The 21,079-nt window shown below is 42.7% G+C and overlaps 1 protein-coding gene across 8 annotated transcripts in view; it reads left to right on the top strand.

Annotated features, from left to right (window-relative positions):
* Positions 1 to 5,403: 5,403 nt before the first annotated feature.
* DYNC1I1 (dynein cytoplasmic 1 intermediate chain 1) overlaps positions 5,404 to 21,079 on the top strand; it is a 262,038-nt gene continuing 246,362 nt past the window's right edge. For 6 of the 8 annotated variants that reach the window (XM_048838190.2, XM_048838186.2, XM_048838188.2 and 3 more), the window contains exon 1: positions 5,561 to 5,581. Coding sequence is in view for 1 of the 8 variants with exons in the window: in XM_048838191.2 (XP_048694148.1) it covers positions 5,490 to 5,581 (92 nt within the window). In the remaining 7 variants the exon portion in view is untranslated. Of the gene's footprint in view, positions 5,582 to 5,659; positions 5,944 to 21,079 lie in introns of those variants that run through there. The other 2 variants (XM_048838191.2, XM_048838187.2) reach the window with 2 other exon arrangements.

Below are 21,079 nucleotides of genomic sequence, written 5' to 3'. Positions count from 1 at the left end.
TAAAATAAATAGTGCTTTTCAATTCACCTCATACAAGTACTGTAGTGCAAGCTCTTTTTCGTGAAAGTGCAACTTACAAATGTAGACTTATTTTTTAAATAATTGCACTCAAAACCAAAACAATGTAAAACTTTAGATCCTACAAGTCCACTGAACCCTACTGCTTGTTCAGCCAATCACTAAGATAAACAAGTTTGCTTACATTTACGGGAAATAATGCTTGCTTCTTATATGAACTGTCACTGAAAGTGAAAACAGGCCATTGCATGGCACTGTTGTAGCCGGAATTGCAAAGTATTTATGTGCCAGATATGCTAAACATTCATATGTCCCTTCATGCTTCTACCACAATTCCAGAGGACATGCTTCCAACCTGAGGGCACTTGTTAAAAAAAAATGTGTTAATTAAATTTGTGACTGAACTCCTTGGGGAAGAATTGTATGTCTTCTGCTCAGTAGCTTTACCTGCATTCTGCCGTATATTTCATGCAGATTTGACAAAATGCAAAGAAGGTATTTAGAAATATGAAATTTCTAAAGATAGCTACAGCACTCAACCCAAGTTTTAGGATTCTGAAGTGCCTTCCAAAATCTGAGAGGGACTTGGTATGGAACATGATGTCAGAAGTCTTAAACGAGCAACACTCTGATGTGGAAAGTACAGAACCTGGACCACCAAAAAAGAAAATCAACCTTCTGTTGGTAGCATCAGACTCATCAGAATGTGTGAGGAACGGTAGGGGGGAAAATAAATATGGAGAAATAGTTTTACTTTGTGTAATGACACATCCACTCCCACTCTTTATTCAAGCCTAATTTAATGGTGTCCAGTTTGCAAATTAATTCCAATTCAGCAGTCTTTTGTTGGAGTCTGTTTTTGAAGTTTTTTTGTTGTAATATTGCCACTTTTAGGTCTGTAATGGAGTGACCAGAGAGAATGAAGTGTTCTCCAACTGGTTTTTGAATGTTATAATTCTTGACATCTGATTTGTATCCATTTATTCTTTTACATAGAGACGGTTTGGCCAATGTACATGGCAGAGGGGCATTGCTGGCACATGATGGCATTTAACACATTGGTAGATGTGCAGGTGAATGAGCCTCTGATAGTGTGGCTGATGTGATTAGGCCCTATGATGGTGTCTCCTGAATAGATATGTGGACACAGTTGGCAACGGGCTTTGTTGCAAGGATAGGTTCCTGGGTTAGCGTTTTTGTTGTGTGGTTGCTGGTGAGTATTTGCTTCAGGTTGGGGGGCTGTCTGTAAGTAAGGACTGGCCTCTCTCCCAAGATCTGTGAGAGTGATGGGTCGTCCTTCAGGATAGGTTGTAGATCCTTGATGATGAGCTGGGGAGGTTTTAGTTGGGGGCTGAAGGTGATAGCTAGTGGCGTTCTGTTGTTTTCTTTGTTGGGCCTGTCCTGTAGTAGGTTTTCATTTCCTCTGTTGTTGCCCTTTGTGAGACAGAAGTTGCTGTTGTCTGAGATGTACTATGTGCTCACAATCCATTGTCTCTGAAACCAGATTTGTGAGCCACCTTGTTACCACCTGCTTTTAGCATGAGGCAGCCTTGTATGTACCTGCCAGGGTCAGCCCCCTCATGACCCTGGCCCATGGACAGCACAAGTGCTCCCCTCTCAGCCCTGCAAGCTATCCTGTCCCTCTTTAGACAAACAATAGGCACTCACCAATCCCTAAGCCTTCTAAGCATCCCTCTGGACTGTCCAGTCCCTAATCTTCAGAACACTCACAGTAATCACAGATTATCTACTCCCGAAGGAACAGTACACACAACTTACTAGTTTTACTCAGGATCACCACTCCACTTAACACACAGCACTTAGATATTTTTGTAGTGAAAACAAGATTAAGTTTAATATCAAAGAATAGAGATTCAAATGATGGAAAGAAAGAGCATTGGAAACAAACAGTTACATATAAAACATAATCATAACATGCTTCCTACGACCTAAACTTAACTCACAAGACATTCCCTTGTCTCCCCCAGGATAGCTTACCCCAAGTCCTTTCCCTGGCTTGTTCAACCAACATGGCTGTGATCCCCACATTTCATGAGATCAAGTCTGCTGGCCGCTTGTCTTCCCAGACTGAAGGATGTTAGGGCACCTCTCTGCCCCCTCCAGATATACCAGACCTTTGATCTTCATCTGAAAACAACCCCCACTTTTTATCTGTTCCTGTTATTTTTCCTTTGAAGTTTCCACAAGCTCTTCATTAGTATTTGATTTAGGTTATGTCTACACTAGCACTTTTGTCAGTATAACTTATATCGCTCAGGGGTTTGAAGAAAACACCTCCCTGAGTGAAATAAGTTACACTGACAGAAGTACTGGTGTGGACAGCCCAATGTCGGTGGGAGATGCTCTGTCACCAACATAGCTACTGCTGCTCGTTGGGGGTGGTTTAATTATGTCAATGGGAGGGCTCTCTCCTGTTGGCATAGAGTGGCTACGCGGGAGATCTTACAGCTGCACAGTTGCAACAGTACAGGTGTGCTGCATACAGTCTGTAGTCTAGTCATGGCCCTACCATGCTAATACACTTCTATTGTAAGACATACAATACACAACGGTTAGCTAAGGAGATAAATGTCTCCCACCTCTTGTCTAGAGAAGTTTGTCTAAAGGCATACTACCTTCAAATAATCAGCTCTCTCTACAAGGCCTTTACAACATAACTTTGTGTGTCTGTGCATGTATAATGTATAGTCAGCCTCTATCTTCTTATATATTATCCTCACATGCATCTCACAGTGATTATGATGACCACTATGATGCTAGCTTTCTTTAGAGACCTTACATGACACTTTTTGTAGGACTAGTATGTAGACACCAGACCCAGGGATCCCTGTAATCCTTATGGACCCTCATGCCTGCTCCCAGTTGGCATAAAGAGGGCATTGGGTCAACCTCCCTTTTTGTATCACAAATTGTTTCTCATAATAACCTAATGTGATTTTTCATTAATATCTAGGATTTCAACAAACTACAATAACAAACAGTGAAAAGGATGGTAAATTATTTTTCATTTTAAAATATACTTGTATATGGACTTTGCAAATATAAGAAACAATCAATTTTTGGACCTACCAAACTTGACAATATCATTTAAATGTTATAAGTGTGCATGTGACAGAGAATGGGATAAAGAGAGACATTGGATTTTTGTAGTTTTATTTCAGTCCTTTATTTTTACATTATGTTTACATAAGTTTTTTCCCAAGACTATACCTTAATCTCAGATTTGTGTGTCAGGTGAGTTGAGAAGTGTTTTAATATACCGGCTACTATACATATTTGTATCACTGCCCTCTTTTTTGTATGGAATACAATATGTCAGATCTGCTCCATTTCTGAAGTTTCATTATCTTGCCTCTAAATGCTGACCTAATAATAAGTTTAAAGGGCTAAAACTATTGCTGTTTGAACTCAAAAGTCAAGAAATTCAGAGTTCAGGATGCTTTGAGAACCTGAACTCTGTCCTCTTGCACATTCACCTTATAATTAATTATTTAGTTACATGATCATCTGATATCGGATGGCTGAACATAACTACTTGCAAAATTTTACAAGTATGAATTAAATGTGAAGATACAGAATTGGGACAGACTATGCGTGATGCTGAAAAATGTATTGTTTGTTATGAAGTGATGTTGAATAGCTATTACTAGCAATGATGTTTTCTTGAGAGAAATGAATATCAGTTATAAATGGTAACAGTGTCATAGAAATATTACACAGCACTTTGTATGCACTTGGTGCTTTATAAACAGCTAAAAAGACAAGGTGTCTGTCCCTTAGAGCTACCAATCTAAATTAGATCAAGAATTCAACAAAAATGACAAGCTGATATTGTGCAGGGGTAGGGAAGGTAAGAAATTAGTGAACACAAGGGGTAGAGAACTCATTGAGTTGACTAATTTTACATGTTTCAGTTTGGCCCCTAGGTTTGGTAACTCCTAGGAGTACCTTTTTAAAAGATAAGTACAACAACATTTGTTTCTCTCCATCCCTTGGTATAATAGCTGATTTCAAAGAGAAATTGTATATTTTTATATGCACCTCAGCCATTTTATTCTAAATTTCCTTCCAAGCTTTTATATGAAAGACTACCATTGACATCCCTGGTAGCCATTTACTATTTATTAATTTTTCATTTTTTCCAGCACCTTCTCTTTTGACATTGCATTCTCTGACTTCTTTATCTTTTGAAAAGAGTAGGTGTCATCTAACAATGAAGCTATAGACTTCATGTAATCTCTTCCCATGCCATTTGACCTGGATGTAGCACATGTCCCTATGCCAAAGGTTTGAATGTAGCACATACCTAAAGCATGTCTGTGTCTTGAAGCATGTCTCTATACCAGGGGTTTGAATATAGCACATATCAAAAGTGCATCCCTGTGGCTTGGATTGAGGGTGTGCTGTGGTTTTAAAGAAGTGTGGTATGAGCAATTACTGAAACACGGAATTGCATTAGTTTGTAACAAAAACATAACAAAAATATAATGGCATTTAGGATAATAATGTATCATGTATCCTTTGAAATGGCCAGTAAAGTGTTGCTAAATACTACATCTTTGACCTGGAAGGTCAAGGAGCATGGACTTGGTCTTCCTCTGTTTTTGACAAGTGCCTAACATTTTGGATGCTACCATAATAACAGTGGATAGCAGAAGCAGAGAGGGTATCACGGTAAAGTGGTCTGGCTTTGTCAATTCAAGAACGCTGCATGAGAGCTATCCAGGAATAGGCTCAGAGCAATGAGGCAGCAGAACAGGTCCTGCTCTTCACATTGGGCACCCAAAAATCTCAAATTGGGCATCCAAAAATCGAGGCACCCCGACTTACTAGTCATGTTTTAAATCTTGGCTAAAGCCTCTTTCCATGTACTCCTTTCAATGACACAACAGCTATTAGGAAAACTTAAAGGAAAGAGAGAATCCGTGGGGCATTTGCTACTTTGCCTCCAATTGAACTGGGGACCACTGCGTCCTTAACAGCAACTGACCTACCCTGCAAAACTTTTTGTTTTTGTAGTGAGGTCTGTGATTCAGTGCAGCCCAGCTGAGTGTGATTGAACTGGATGTGGCATGAGCCTCCGATGCCTTTTTACTGGGATCTGAGCTGTGTGCCAGATGTGGCAAATTCTTCTGCACCACTTGCCCTCGTGCCTTTGTACTGTGGGGCGAACGTTGAATGTTCTTTTGAGTTGCCTGTAATATTTGGTGTTACTGACTGAATGTGGCCCTTCCCTGTGACACAGACAAGGTGTGGCCTAACTCGCCTACTTTGAAATGGAGCCCATCCCTGGTGTCCCTCACAGACATGGGTTGCCACAGATGGATGCGCGGCCTTTCCACCCAAGTTGCAGACGAGGTGTTTCTGTCCCGGCCTGGATGTGGCCCAAGTTCTCTGCCACAGACTGGATGTGACCTGTGCCACAGCCTCGGGCAGGGCGAGTGACCCTGATGCTCCTGTGTCACAGCCAAATAACTGAACGCGACACCCGCTACGCCCCCTGGGTCCCCGCGCCAGGGCCTGGCAGGGCCCTACCCCCTCGGTGAGTGCCTCGCGGGGGGTGGGGCTGTCGCTCCCTGTCGCTCTCGCGGAAGATGCGCGGGGCCGGGCTGCAGAGAGGCGGGGAGATGTCAGCGCCAGGGGCGAGGAGGAGGAGGAGGAGGGAAGCGGCTGTGCCCGGGAGGAGCCTGGCCGGCGTGAGGCAGCACATTCTCCCAGCCGCAGCCGCAGCCGCAGCAGCAGCGGCCGCGATCCTGCTGCAGTAAGGGGCACCACAGCCGCAGCCATTGGGGATTCCGCCCGCCTGGGAACGCCGGGCTCTGTCCACCTCCTGCCTCCCCGGGGCCGGGGGAGGGCTGCGCACAGCCGGAAGCCCATTCGACCGCTGGCGGGGAGCACAGCAAGGTAAAGCCTGGGTGTGCGCGCTGTCCCTTGGGGGTACCACTGGCGGCATCACCGGCCCCAAACGCTTGCGCTGGTGCTCCGCTGTGGTCAGGGGGAAGCTGTGCGGCGGGGCTTAAAAGCATCCGGGCTGCGGCCGCCAAGGGGATGAGAAATGCTGAGTCTCGCCCTTTGGTCATCTTTTCTACGAGTAAAATAAAAAGCATCTAGCCTGCACGCAAAGGGGCGGGGGGAGGGGAGGAAAGGCACTGAAAATGCCGCCCCCCCACCCCCACCCCTGGGAAACAGCTAGGGACCACTCTGCAAAGTGGTCTGGCGATTGTAGCGCTGCCCTAAATCTGAGGGTGCTCTCCCCATCTGGACAAAGACCCGGAGAGCGTGTGCAGCGGGGGAGTTACTGGGCTCCCCCACATTTACAACGCGACTGGTCCTGGGCTGCAGAGGGACCAGTCCTGCTAGCAAGGGGATGGACTAGCTGGCCTCACAGAGCTTTTCCAGCTTTGCTTTCCCAGATCTCTCTCTCTCTCTCTGCCTGGGGTGGGAATTATTAACCCCGACACATGCCTGCCGCCCTGTTCTTGTCCCAGTTTACAGCAATGCCCATTCATAGCAGTGCATCGTCAGAGCAGGTGCCTCCTACTGCGCTGGGTGGGGTGGAGAGGATATGGTGCTTGGAATAACTTGGTTTGTGCCTCAGCACTGAAGAGGTTAAATCAAAACCGGTTCCTATGTTTAATTTCCTGTTTAATAAAAGGAACAACAGGCTTACTTAAATCCACCAAAGCAAACAGAATTAACATTCAGCCTTCTGCTATCGCTAGTTTCACAACAGGGTGTGACAGAGTGCTAGGTAGGAAACCCTGACTCAACACTCTGTTCACAGGAGCTCCAGTCAGGCATAGCAGCTTGGAGCTGAGGAGGCAGACCTGTGCCTAATGTATGTCTAGGGTAGAGCAGAAAGGGTAATTAAGCCATTAGCCAGAGCCCACAAATAGGCAGAGGAAGGCAGTGAAAAGGGGAAAGCAGGCAATCAGATAGATTGCTCTCCCTCTGCTTGTGAAGGCGCTCGGTATGCTGTGAAGATGGTGGGACTCAATTATAAATAAACTACACAGGGTGTTGAACCAGCATAAGGGTCTCTGCATGGTTTTGTAGATGGAGACAGAAGCAGGACCAAGGAGGCCCTGTGATACCGGGTTAGTGAAGGATGGAATGAAAGGCCATTTTCCTATGATTAGTGAGTTTAAATCAATTTCTCAATGTCATGTTTTTTATAGTTATGTCTGTCTGTTCCTGGGAATTCCCAAAGATCAGCAGGCAGCATGAGCCCCCTCCCCACCATATATATTATTGTTTGGAATAGCATAGGTATAACAATAGCATAGGTGTCCATACATCTGAAGAACTGGGGTTTTTACCCATGAAAGCTTATGCTCAAATAAATCTGTTAGTCTTTAAGGTGCCACCGGACTCCTTATAGGTATAACAAATATGCCATGCATTACTCTGTCCAGAAGCCTCTCAAATGTGTCTGATGCATTACACAAGTCAAAAGCCATACTTTTAAATTGTCACAAGCCTTGTCCTGGTGTGAAAGCAATCTTTTCCCTGTGCCTTGGATCCACTTCCACTTACCAGTATCACTTTTAAGATCCAGTGTGGAAAACCAGACTGAAGTAACATATGATTGCTCATGTGAGTGTTAATACAGAGTACAATTCTCTACCTTAAATATTTATATCCTGTAGAATCTAAACAGACTAAAACTTTGTAACCTAATGAATAGTAGGGATGAAGTGGAAAGGCCTGACATGTTCTAGGCTTTTCACCTGGTAATTTATCTTGACATACTTTTTCTGGTATAGGTGTATTAGTGTGCTCTATTGACAAAGCCGTCCTAGTGTGGATACAGCTTATATTAGCAAAAAATGGGCTTTTGCCAGTATAGCTTTTTTCAGACCCCTCTTCTTCCCCCACTCCCACCCCTAAGCAAAATAAGCTATACTGGCATAAGCACAGCTTTGTTTGTATAATCTGCATATACCCTAGGGGCTTTTGCTGGCACAGTTGTGTTGGTGAGGAACCACAGCTCTTCAACCCCTGAGTGACAGAGCTATACAGCAGAAGTTTGTAGTGTAGACATGGCCTTGCTTTAAAAACAAACAAACAAACAAATAAATCAAAAATCTGAGATTCTGAAAAACAAGATGGCAGCTAATACACCATTCTGGCTCAATCTAAGTCCTATTGCTGCTTGATAGTTCCCTATTTATACATCTAAGGATTGTGTTAGCTCTTTTTACCACACAACATTTCACTGGGGACTCATGTTCATTTGGCTATCTACCATTCCTAAGTTCTTTTTGGTCACTGCTTTCCAGGGTACAGTCTCCGCATCCTGTAAGAGTGACATACAGTCTTTATTTCTAGATGTATGACTTTGCATTTGGCTTTATTAAAAACATATGTTGTGTGATTGGGCCCAGCTTACCAAGCAATCCAGATCACTCTCTGTAAGTGACCTGTTTTCATTTACCATTCCACCAACCTCTGTGCCATCTGCTAAGTTTATCAGCAATGATTTTATATTTTCTTCCCAACAATTGAAAAAACAATGAATAGCAGTGGGTTGAGAACTGATCCCTGTGGAACTCCTCGACAAACACATCCATTTGTTGATGATTTCCCCATTAACAATTACATACTCAGATCTATAAGCCAGTTTTCACAACAGTAAGTGCATGGGAAGCTTTTTGCCCCAATAATATACACAGAACATGCTAAAAAAGGCTTGGTTACAGTAAACATTACAGTAAGAGAGGGCCCAGTGCAGGAGTGACAAAGTTTCTGGAAATCATTTTCTGGGATGATAATGCATCATGGAACAATGTTTAAATTACTGCAATGACTAAGGGCATAGGGCCAAGTCCTGCCCTTACTGAAGGCAAAGAAAGTTTCTTACTGACTTCAGTGAGGGGGCAGTCAGGGTCATGGAGTGGTGCAGGTAACCAACTATGCACACTATTTGAAAGCGTAGGCCCGATCCAAATCCTGTTAAAGTCAGTGGGAATCTTTCCACTGACTTACACCAGGCCTGATCCAAAGCCCATTAACAGCTGTGCTCTGCCCAACATGCATATAATTGCATTATTGGATGAATAAATCAATGTTCAGATGACTTCTTGAGTCCCAGGAATTAATCACAGAGCAAATGTACCTTTTTACCCTATTTTACACTGGTCCAGTGCCTGCATATTGGTTCCATGGGCCTGGAGAGAATAGGCTGCATCCTGCTGAGATATAATCCCTCCCTGAAGTCTTGGTGCTGCTCCATGTCACTTCTTCTTCTCTTGGCACTGTCTAAATGCCCCCATTTGGCTAGTAGAATAGTTAATGTTTAACTTAGTAAAGTGAGTGGTTTAATTCAGCATCACTCACTAGTAAACAATTATACGGGGACAGTTTTAGGAACACTGCTTTGTGTTTCCCAATCGTCCTTCCACGTCTCTTCCCTCTCTCCATGTTTCTTTGGGTATCTCTCACATTTACCAGTTCAGTTGTTAATTGGGGGCAGACACAACCAAAACTATTCCTCTTGTAACATCTAATGAATACAGCAGGGTTATGTTAAAAATGGGGAATGACATATTCTTAAGTGTATTGCTCTGTGCTATAGTGATACATAGGACTATGTCTCTCTGTCTTCTGTCTCTTTATTCGTAACAGTAATGTACTGGAAAGATTTTCCACTGCACTTCTCACAACATTAACAAAACAAAGTTAGTGGTTTATCTAAACGCATGGGCCTGGTTTTACAATATGTATTACATGCACAAGAGTCATAGAAGTGTAGGACTGGAAGGGACCTCAGTAAGTCATCTAGTCCAGTCCCCTGCACTCAAGGCAGGACTACATAATAACTAGACCATTCCTGACAGGTGTTTGTCTAACCTGTTCTTAAAAACCTCAAATGATGGAGATTCCACAGCCTCCCTAGGCAATTTGTTCCAGTGATTAATCACCCTGACAGTTAGGATGTTTTTTCCTAATGGTCAACCTAAACCTCCCTTGCTGCAATTTAAGCCCATTGCTTCTTGTCCTATCCCTCAGAGGTTAATGAGAACATTTTTTCACCCTCCTCCTTGTAAAACCTTTTATGTGCTTGAAAACTCTTGTGTCCCTCCTCAGTCTTCTCCAGCTAAACAAACCCATTTTTTCAATATTTTCTCATAAGTCATGTTTTCTAAACCTTTAATCATTTTTGTTGTTCTTCTCTGGACTTCCTCCAATTTGTCCATATCTTTTCTGAAATATGGCACCCAGAACTGGACACAATACTCCTGCTGAGGCCATATCAGTGCAGAGTACAGTGGAAGAATTATTTCTTGTGTCTTGCTTGCAACACTTCTGCTAATACATCCCAGAGCAATGATTGCTTTTTTTTGCAACAGTGTTACACTGTTGACTCTTATTTAGCTTGTGATCCATTATACTATAACCCCCAGGTCCCTTTCTGCAGTACTCTTTGATAGGCAGTCATTTCCCATGTTGTATGTGTGCAACTGATTGTTCCTCCCTAAATGGAGTACTTTGCATTTGTCCATATTGGATTTCATCCCATTTACTTCAGATCATTTCTCCAGTTTGTCCAGAGCATTTTGAATTTTAATCCTCTTCTCGAAAGCACTTACAAACCCTCCTAGTTTGGTATCGTCCGCAAACTTTATAAGTGTACAATCTATGCCATTTATCTAAATCATTTATGAAGATATTGAACAGAACTGGACCCAGGACCCCACTCAATATGCCCTTCCAGCTTGACTGTAAACCACTGATAACTACTCTCTGTTTTCCATGCAGTTATGCACCCACCTTATGGTAACTCCATCTAGGCCAGTGGTGGGCAACCTGTGGCCTGCAGGCCACATGTGTCCCATCAGGGTAATCTGGTGGTGGGCTGCGAGACAGGTTGTTTACATTGACCATCCACAGGCATGGCTTCCCGCAGCTCCCAGTGGCTGTGGTTCACTGTACCCGGCCAATGGGAGCTGTGGGAAGCAGCAGCCAGCATGTCCCTGCAGCCCATGCCACCTCCTGCAGCTCCCATTGGCTGGGAATGATGAACCGCGGCTACTGGGAGCTGCAGGCGGCTGTGCCTGCGGAGGGTCAATGTAAACAAACTGTCTAGCGGCGTGCCAGTGGATTACCCTGAGGAGCCACAGGTTGCTCACCACTGATCTAGGCTGTATTTCGCTAGTTTATTTTTTGAGAAGGTCATGCGAGACAGTATCTTACTAAAGTCAAGATATACCACATCTATCCCTTCTCCCCCATCCACAAAGCTTGTTATCCTATCAAAGAAAGCTATTAGGTTTGTTTGATATGATTTGTTCTTGACAATCTATTATGATTGTTACTTATCAATTTATTATCTTCTAGATGTTTGCAAATTGATTGCGTATTTGCTCTGTTATCTTTCTGGGTACTGAAGTTAGGTTGACTGGTCTGTAATTCCCCGAGTTCTCCTTATTTCCCCTTTTATAGATTTGGCACTATATTTGCCCTCATCCAGTCCCACGGAATCTCTCCTGGCTTCCATGATTTTTTGAAGATAATTGCTAATGACTCAGGTATCTCCTCAGTCAGCTCCTTGAGTATTCTAGGATGCATTTCATCAGGCCTTGGTGACTTGAACACATCTAACTGTCTAAGTAATTCTTAACTTGTTCTTTCCCTATTTTAGCCTCAGATCCTACCTCATTTTCACTGGTATTCACTAGGTTAAACGTCCAATTTCTACTAATCTTTTTGGTGAAAACTGAAACAAAAAGGTTGTTTAGCACTTCTGCCATTTCCACATTTTCTGTCATTATCCCCCGCCCCATTAATGGGCCTACTCTGTCCTTGGTCTTCCCCTTGCTTCTAAAGCATTTGTAGAATGTTTTCTTGTTACTCTTTATGTCTTTAGCTGGTTTAATCTCATTTTGTGCCCTGACATTTCTAATTTTGTCCCTAAATGCTTGTGTTGTTTGTTTATATTCATTCTTCATAATTTGACCTAGTTTCTACTTTTTGTAAGACTCTTTTTTTGAGTTCAGATCATTGAAGATCTCCTGGTTGAGCCAAGGTGGTCTCTTGCCATACTTCCTATCTCTCCTATACAGTGGGATAGTTTGCTCTTAATAATGTCTTTTTGAAAAACTGACAACTGTCTTCAATTGTTTTTCCGCTGAGACTTGCTTCCCATGAGATCTTTCTACCAACTTCCTGAGTTTGCTAAAATCTTCCTTCTTGAAATCCATTTTCTTTATTCTTCTGTTTTTCTCTCCTACCATTCCTTAGAATCAGGAACTCTGTCATTTCATGATCACTTTCACCCAAGCTGCTTTCCACTTTCAAATTCTCAGCCAGTTCTTCCCTATTTGTCAAAATCAAATCTAGAACAGCCTCTCCTCTACTTGCTTTCTCCACCTTCTGAAATAAAAAATTGTCTCCAGTTCATTCCAGGAACTTGTCAGATAATCTGTGTTAGTTGGTCCATAAGCAATGTAAAAGAGCCATCATTTTAATTTCTTGAAGTGTTCAAAGTTATACGGGATGTTGATTTTTTATTCGGTCAATTTGGTTTCAGTTGCACATTTGGCTGGTGCTGAACCAAAAACTATTTTTAGTATAACTCTAAAATTAAGGATTTAGATGGAAAAAAGGGGCCCATTTATTTACCCAACTACATTTAGAGACAGACAGATGAAACACTTCAAATGTTGGAGAGAAAAAAAAGTTTCTGGATGTCTAAGTGTACAAAATCTGTGTGATCTGGAAATTAAAAATGCATACAGATCCAATTAAAAAATTTGTATACAGGAGTTTAAAAACTGTATTGCAACTATGTAAACCCAAAGTAAGTCTCCCAAATCTTTAAGAAAATGTTACATATTAAGAGAACTTACTACAAAATTTACACTTACACTTTAAGGCCCTGATCCTGCAAACTTTATCCATGCATGGTTGCTTCATCTGGTTTTACGGGAGTACTTTTATGAATAAAATTACTCATGTGCTTAGACATTTGTAGTATTGGGCCCCAAGTATGTGGGTTTAAGTTGTGCAAAATGTTGTTATATTATTCTGATAATATAAAAATATTGCTTTCCAGAGATAGGATATCAGAATTACTATTAAGGGCCAGAGTGTGATGTCCTGAGTCATGTGCAATAATACCACCTACCATGAGTAGTCCCATTAAAGTCAATCAGGCTACTTGTGGAGTAAGGGACTACTCAGTGCTAGTAAAGATATTGTAATTTGGTTTTAACTGTGAGTGCTAATGATTTGTTCACAGACTGTCAACCCATTCATCCCATACTTCACATGGACAAAAATACCCCTAACAACAACCAACCTAAAGAAAAAGTTGTTAGTGTTATATGCAATGCTTGGACTATTAACAGAGTAGCTTAAAAATCTTTAACCTTTTGGAACTAAATGAGAAATTTGACCTAATCATATCCCCAAGCGTGCAGTTATCTATTCAAGTGCATAATCTGCTGCACTTGGCAAAGGCTGTGAATGTTGTATCCCTGCCTTTCCCTGTCTCCAGAATAATAATAAAAAAAATGTGCTGATGGGATCAGAAGGTATTGTAATGAAGACAAAAAACCAGTGATGCCGTTCTGCATTTCTGCTGAGAAAGACCATGGGAAAACTGTCCTATTATTTCCCACAGTATTTTCTTCTTTGGGGAAAGTTGATTAATTTAATAGTGAGAAAACAGAAGAGAGTCTATTTTATTCATCCTTATTTGGCCTGTTCAAATGCCTTGAAATACATTATGTAAATTCTGTGTTATTTTATGTTTACCATTTATGCCTGGTAATTATAAACTAAAGCCCATTTAGTTTTATCTCACCAGTCCAAGCACAGAAGAACTGAAAAGAGAAGTTTCAGAGTAACAGCCGTGTTAGTCTGTATTCGCAAAAAGAAAAGGAGTACTTGTGGCACCTTAGAGACTAACCAATTTATTTGAGCATGAGCTTTCGTGAGCTACAGCTCACTTCATCGGATGCATACCGTGGAAACTGCAGCAGACTTTATATATACACAGAGAATATGAAACAATACCTCCCCCCACCCCACTGTCCTGCTGGTAATAGCTTATCTAAAGTGATCATCAGGTGGGCCATTTCCAGCAGAAATCCAGGTTTTCTCACCCTCCACCCCCCACACAAATTCACTCTCCTGCTGGTGATAGCCCATCCAAAGTGACAACTCTTTACACAATGTGCATGATAATGAAGTCGGGCTATTTCCTGCACAAATCCAGGTTTTCTCACATCCTCCCCACCCCCATACACACACAAACTCACTCTCCTGCTGGTAATAGCTCATCCAAACTGACCACTCTCCAAGTTTAAATCCAAGTTAAACCAGAACATCTGGGGCGGGGGGTAGGAAAAAACAAGAGGAAACAGGCTACCTTGCATAATGACTTAGCCACTCCCAGTCTCTATTTAAGCCTAAATTAATAGTATCCAATTTGCAAATGAATTCCAATTCAGCAGTTTCTCGCTGGAGTCTGGATTTGAAGTTTTTTTGTTTTAAGATAGCGACCTTCATGTCTGTGATTGCGTGACCAGAGAGATTGAAGTGTTCTCCGACTGGTTTATGAATGTTATAATTCTTGACATCTGATTTGTGTCCATTTATTCTTTTACGTAGAGACTGTCCAGTTTGACCAATGTACATGGCAGAGGGGCATTGCTGGCACATGATGGCATATATCACATTGGTGGATGTGCAGGTGAACGAGCCTCTGATAGTGTGGCTGATGTTATTAGGCCCTGTGATGGTGTCCCCTGAATAGATATGTGGGCACAATTGGCAACGGGCTTTGTTGCAAGGATAAGTTCCTGGGTTAGTGGTTCTGTTGTGTGGTATGTGGTTGTTGGTGAGTATTTGCTTCAGGTTGCGGGGCTGTCTGTAGGCAAGGACTGGCCTGTCTCCCAAGACTTGTGAGAGTGTTGGGTCATCCTTTAGGATAGGTTGTAGATCCTTAATAATGCGTTGGAGGGGTTTTAGTTGGGGGCTGAAGGTGACCGCTAGTGGCGTTCTGTTATTTTCTTTGTTAATTGTTGAAATCATGGTGGAATTCCTCAAGGGCTTCTTTTCCATGGGTCCAGATGATGAAGATGTCATCAATATAGCGCAAGTAGAGTAGGGGCTTTAGGGGACGAGAGCTGAGGAAGCGTTGTTCTAAATCAGCCATAAAAATGTTGGCATACTGTGGGGCCATGTGGGTACCCATAGCATTGCCGCTGATCTGAAGGTATACATTGTCCCCGTACATTTGTCCTTACCCATAACTATTTCACATTTGGGGACAATGTATACCTTCAGATCAGCGGCACTGCTATGGGTACCCGCATGGCCCCACAGTATGCCAACATTTTTATGGCTGATTTAGAACAATGCTTCCTCAGCTCTCGTCCCCTAAAGCCCATACTCTACTTGCGCTATATTGATGACATCTTCATCATCTGGACCCATGGAAAAGAAGCCCTTGAGGAATTCCACCATGATTTCAACAATTTCCATCCCACCACCAACCTCAGCCTGGTCCAGTCCACACAAGAGATCCACTTCCTGGACACTACAGTGCTAATAATCAATGGTCACATAAACACCACCCTATACCGGAAACCTACTGACCGCTATTCCTACCTGCATGCCTCCAGCTTTCACCCTGACCACACCACACGATCCATCGTCTACAGCCAAGCTCTGCGATACAACCGCATTTGCTCCAACCCCTCAGACAGAGACAAACACCTACAAGATCTCTGTCAAGCTTTCTTACAACTACAATACCCACCTGCAGAAGTAAAGAAACAGATTGATAGAGCCAGAAGAGTTCCCAGAAGTTACCTACTACAGGACAGGCCTAACAAAGAAAATAACAGAACGCCACTAGCGGTCACCTTCAGCCCCCAACTAAAACCCCTCCAACGCATTATTAAGGATCTACAACCTATCCTAAAGGATGACCCAACACTCTCACAAGTCTTGGGAGACAGGCCAGTCCTTGCCTACAGACAGCCCCGCAACCTGAAGCAAATACTCACCAACAACCACATACCACACAACAGAACCACTAACCCAGGAACTTATCCTTGCAACAAAGCCCGTTGCCAATTGTGCCCACATATCTATTCAGGGGACACCATCACAGGGCCTAATAACATCAGCCACACTATCAGAGGTTCGTTCACCTGCACATCCACCAATGTGATATATGCCATCATGTGCCAGCAATGCCCCTCTGCCATGTACATTGGTCAAACTGGACAGTCTCTACGTAAAAGAATAAATGGACACAAATCAGATGTCAAGAATTATAACATTCATAAACCAGTCGGAGAACACTTCAATCTCTCTGGTCACACAATCCCAGACATGAAGGTCGCTATCTTAAAACAAAAAAACTTCAAATCCAGACTCCAGCGAGAAACTGCTGAATTGGAATTCATTTGCAAATTGGATACTATTAATTTAGGCTTAAATAGAGACTGGGAGTGGCTAAGTCATTATGCAAGGTAGCCTGTTTCCTCTTGTTTTTTCCTACCCCCCCCCCCCCCCAGATGTTCTGGTTTAACTTGGATTTAAACTTGGAGAGTGGTCAGTTTGGATGAGCTATTGCCAGCAGGAGAGTGAGTTTGTGTGTGTATGGGGGTGGGGAGGATGTGAGAAAACCTGGATTTGTGCAGGAAATAGCTCGACTTGATTATCATGCACATTGTGTAAAGAGTTGTCACTTTGGATGGGCTATTACCAGCAGGAGAGTGAATTTGTGTGGGGGGGTGGAGGGTGAGAAAACCTGGATTTGTGCTGGAAATGGCCCACCTGATGATCACTTTAGATAAGCTATTACCAGCAGGACAGTGGGGTGGGAGGAGGTATTGTTTCATATTCTCTGTGTATATATAAAGTCTGCTGCAGTTTCCACGGTATGCATCCGATGAAGTGAGCTGTAGCTCACGAAAGCTCATGCTCAAATAAATTGGTTAGTCTCTAAGGTGCCACAAGTACTCCTTTTCTTTTTGTGAAAAGAGAAGGATAATTGTATTTCCTGTAACTGACAAAGACTAAAATGATAGAAATATTGCAGTCTTTTAGCTAATGCTCTTTGAGTCTTGGGTCATGTCTACACTAGTGAGCTTACAGCAGCACAGCTGTACCGATGCAACTGCACCACTGTAAGATTGCTCATGTAGCCCTGCTATGCCGACAGGAGAGAACTCTGCCATTGACATAATAAAACCACCTCCATGAGAGGTGGTTGCTATGTCAGCAGGAGAAGCTCTCCCACCGACATAGCGCTGTCCACACCATCGCTTCTGTTGGTATAACTTATGTCGCTCAGAGGGGTGTTTTTTTCACATCCCTGAGTGACATAAATTATACCAACAAAAGTGGTCGTGTAGACATGATCTTATAAGTGATCCTTTCTTTACAGTTTACTATTGCTGTGTGATTATTATTTTTTTCTTATTTAAAATATTTGTATTATATAAAATGCATATGAAGACAGAGAAGAAAACAAATATAGAAAGAAATTCAAACAAGGTAAACCACTGAAAACAGAACTAATATGTATAATTATCATCCACATATTAGTATTAATCTCACAGATAAAAGAATAAGGACAAAATCCCCTCAGTATTTTTTTTGTAATCTTTCAACTAAACAAAGTTCTTTCCTGAATCTCACATGAATGCAAATGAGTGAAGTCAATGGGATTACAGTCAGTGAAGTCAATGGGATTACATTGGTATAGATGAAGTCAAAACCTGGTCTCCCATTTCTATGTACCAGTCAATCGGCATCTTTTTTTGAGACCTAATTTTTCTCATTTGGGCAACAAAAATGATTAGGGATATGGAACTGCTTCCAGATGAGGAGAGATTAATAGGACTGGGACTTTTCATCTTGGAAAAGAAATGATTAAGGGGGGATATAATCATGACTGGTGTGGAGAAAGTAAATAAGGAAGTGTTATTTACTCCTTCTCATAGCACAAGAACTAGGGGTCACCAAATGAAATTAATAGGCAGCAGGTTAAAAACAAAAAAAAGGAAGTATTTCTTCACCCATTGCACAGTCAACCTGTGGAACTCTTTGCTAGAGGATGTCGTGAGGGCCAAGACTATAACAGGGTTCAAAGAAGAACTAGATAACTTCATGGCAGATAAGTCCATCAACGGCTATTAGCCAGGATGGGCAGGGATGGTGTCTCTAGCCTCTGTTTGCTAGAAGCTGGGAATGGGCAACAGAGGACTGATCACTTGATGATTACCTGTTCTGTTCATTCCCTCTGGGGCACCTGGCATTGGCCACTGTCAGAAGTCAGGATACTGGGCTAAATAGACCATTGGTCTGACCCAGTATGGCCATTCTTATGTTCCTAAAATAAGACATGCTCTTTGTAAAAAAACAAACTTTTACTATGATTTCATTGTACGTACTATAAATCACAGATCAGAAACAGAGGTTGTTGGAATGTTTGCCACTGTTGTTGTGTTTGTTATTTGATATCATTAGGCTTGGCAGATTTCTTTTTTTTTAATAGTTTCAATGGATAACATCAATGTTTATATGTAAGCATTTTTTATTGTTATCAATTTAAATTTTCACAGTTGCAGTAAATAGTAGGGGAGAGGTCAGAAAATAAGGAGGGTCAGATGATAATTATTTAATGACAGTAGACACAAGGATTCAAAAGTTAAAACTTTATAACCAGTAAAACACAAATTGTCAACATGTCACAATATAAAGTAAATATCCTTAAATCAAACTCTAATAAGTTGTCAGAGAACACACATCTTGAACACGGCTGTGCAGGGCTCTTACGTGCTAGTAAGTTCCATCCTGCCACCCAGTGACCTCCTAGCAGTTTCCAAAATAGAAGCTGAACCCTGACACAGGACTCCAGTCCTGGAATCTGATTGGCAGAATGCTAGGGGTCCTGATTGATTTATATCTTCTGTGTAAACCCAGCACAGGAACTGAAAGTTGGCCATGTAACTGGAATCTATCTGCTTTTCAGATACCCAGTTGGAAGAAAGATGGTTTTGTGGACAGGGCACTGAACTAGGACTCAAGCGAACACACACACACACACACACACACACCAGTCAGTTTACAATAGTATTGGTCTTATTCGATTAATGTCAAGAACTTATAATGCAGGGGGTCCATATGGTAGGTGCAGTTCCTTTTGACTGCTGACTACTTTTGGATATGATCCCAAGGGACCCTCAATGCCCTGGCACTGCAAAGAGGTCACTCAGCATTGAGTAGGCAGGGCAGCCAGTGTTGCTGCTGGCAGGGGTGGGGCAGGCATCCTTTACTACGGCACCCATATTGGCTCACCATGATGTCATACAAGCCTTCACTAGTAGTATCTGATGCCTCCACTGTGGTGATTGGGGCCATCCTCTCCCAGCAGCTTGGTCCCAAACAAGTATTACTCCTGTGCACTTATTACTCAAGGAATCTGACGACCTCAAAGCTGAACTACAAAATACTTGACAAGGAATTCCTGATGATAAAAACTCTCTCTTTAGAATGGTGGCACTACCTGGAATGAGCTCATCACCCAGTCCAGGTATTCCATGACCATGAAAACCTGGAATACCTATGTAGGGCAAAATCTTTAAACCAATGGCTGCTTCAGTGGGCCCTGTTTTTCTCACAATTCAATTTCATTATCATATACCACCCCGGATGAAAAAATGGCAAGATGGACTCCCTGTCCTGAATATACAGTACCAATCCATGAGACCCCCAGCCAGGAACCAATCCTCATTCTCTCATACCATAAGTTTCTCAGTGCAGCTCATCACCAGGATATACACAGATTGATACGTTCTGCCTCTGCTTCAGAAATTCTGCCTGATAAACAAGCTATTATTGGTAGGCAACCATATGACTCCCGGGAAGGGATCATGTATGTAAGGGACCACATCTACGTGCCCCCAGGACCTGGAAGGCTCGCAGTTCTACAACTATGCCATGATTTTCCCCTAGCGGGACAGCTGGGGTACTTCAAGATCCAAAGACTAATATCCCACTCCTTTTGGTGGCCCTGGATGCGGCTGACCATATTAATTACCTCCTGCAATGTTTATGCCTGTGCCAAGACCTCAAGCCAGAAGCCCAGTAATCTCATTCTGCCTTTGGACACCCCATCTTGACACTGAGCAGCCATTGCTGTGGATTTTATTGTAAGCATGTAAGGGCAAAATCAGAAAGATTGTAATGACCAGAGTCCAACAAATTTATGACAGTTTTGATGGTTGTGGACCACTTTACCCAAATGACCTACTTATCCCTTGCACAAACCTCCCCTCTGCTGCAGAGACAGCCCAGATATGGATTAGCCAAGTAGTCCACTTCTGACCTTCCAGAATGCATCACCTCTGATCGGGGGTTTCAGTTCATGGCCTGGTTCTGGTACAAAGCCCTGCACTTGGTGGGAGTCTGCACATGTCTTTCCTCCACTTATCACCCCCAATCCAACGGCCAGGCAGACAAGGCCAGCTAGATTCTCAAGCAGCATCTGCGATGCTACATTAATCATCAGGAGGAAAATTGGTCCTCACTTCTACCTTATGCAGAGTTTGCCTACAACAATGCAGACCATGTGTCGTTAGGTCAAAGCCCTCTTTTTTCCAATTATGGGTTGATTCCACCTGCAATTACCTGCACCATCTCCCAACCTGGCCGCCTCAGACCTGGTGCAGCAGATTTATCAGGCTTAGGAAGAAGTGAAGAAGCACTTGGCAGAGGCAAGAGCAAACTATAAGCAGTGTGCGGAACAGCATTGTCAGCAAGGCCCCACCTATGCAGTGGAACGAAAGGTATGGCTCTTTACAGATCATCTCCACCCAGACAGACCTGCTTGCAAGCTGGACTTTCGGTTTCTTGGCCCTTTTAAGATCCTGTGACAGGCTAATCCAGTCACTTTTTGAACTCCAAGATTAACCCAGTGTTTCACGTATCACTTTTGAAACCCTACACAGAAAACTCTCTCCCTCACAGGGCCCAGCCACCTCCTCCACTGGTACAGGTACAGGGCCAC

This window comes from Caretta caretta, chromosome 2 (genome assembly GCF_965140235.1).
Source record: "Caretta caretta isolate rCarCar2 chromosome 2, rCarCar1.hap1, whole genome shotgun sequence".
NCBI lineage: Eukaryota > Metazoa > Chordata > Testudines > Cheloniidae > Caretta > Caretta caretta.
Note: the sequence above shows the minus strand (reverse complement) of the source record. Positions and strands in the feature narration are given on the sequence as shown.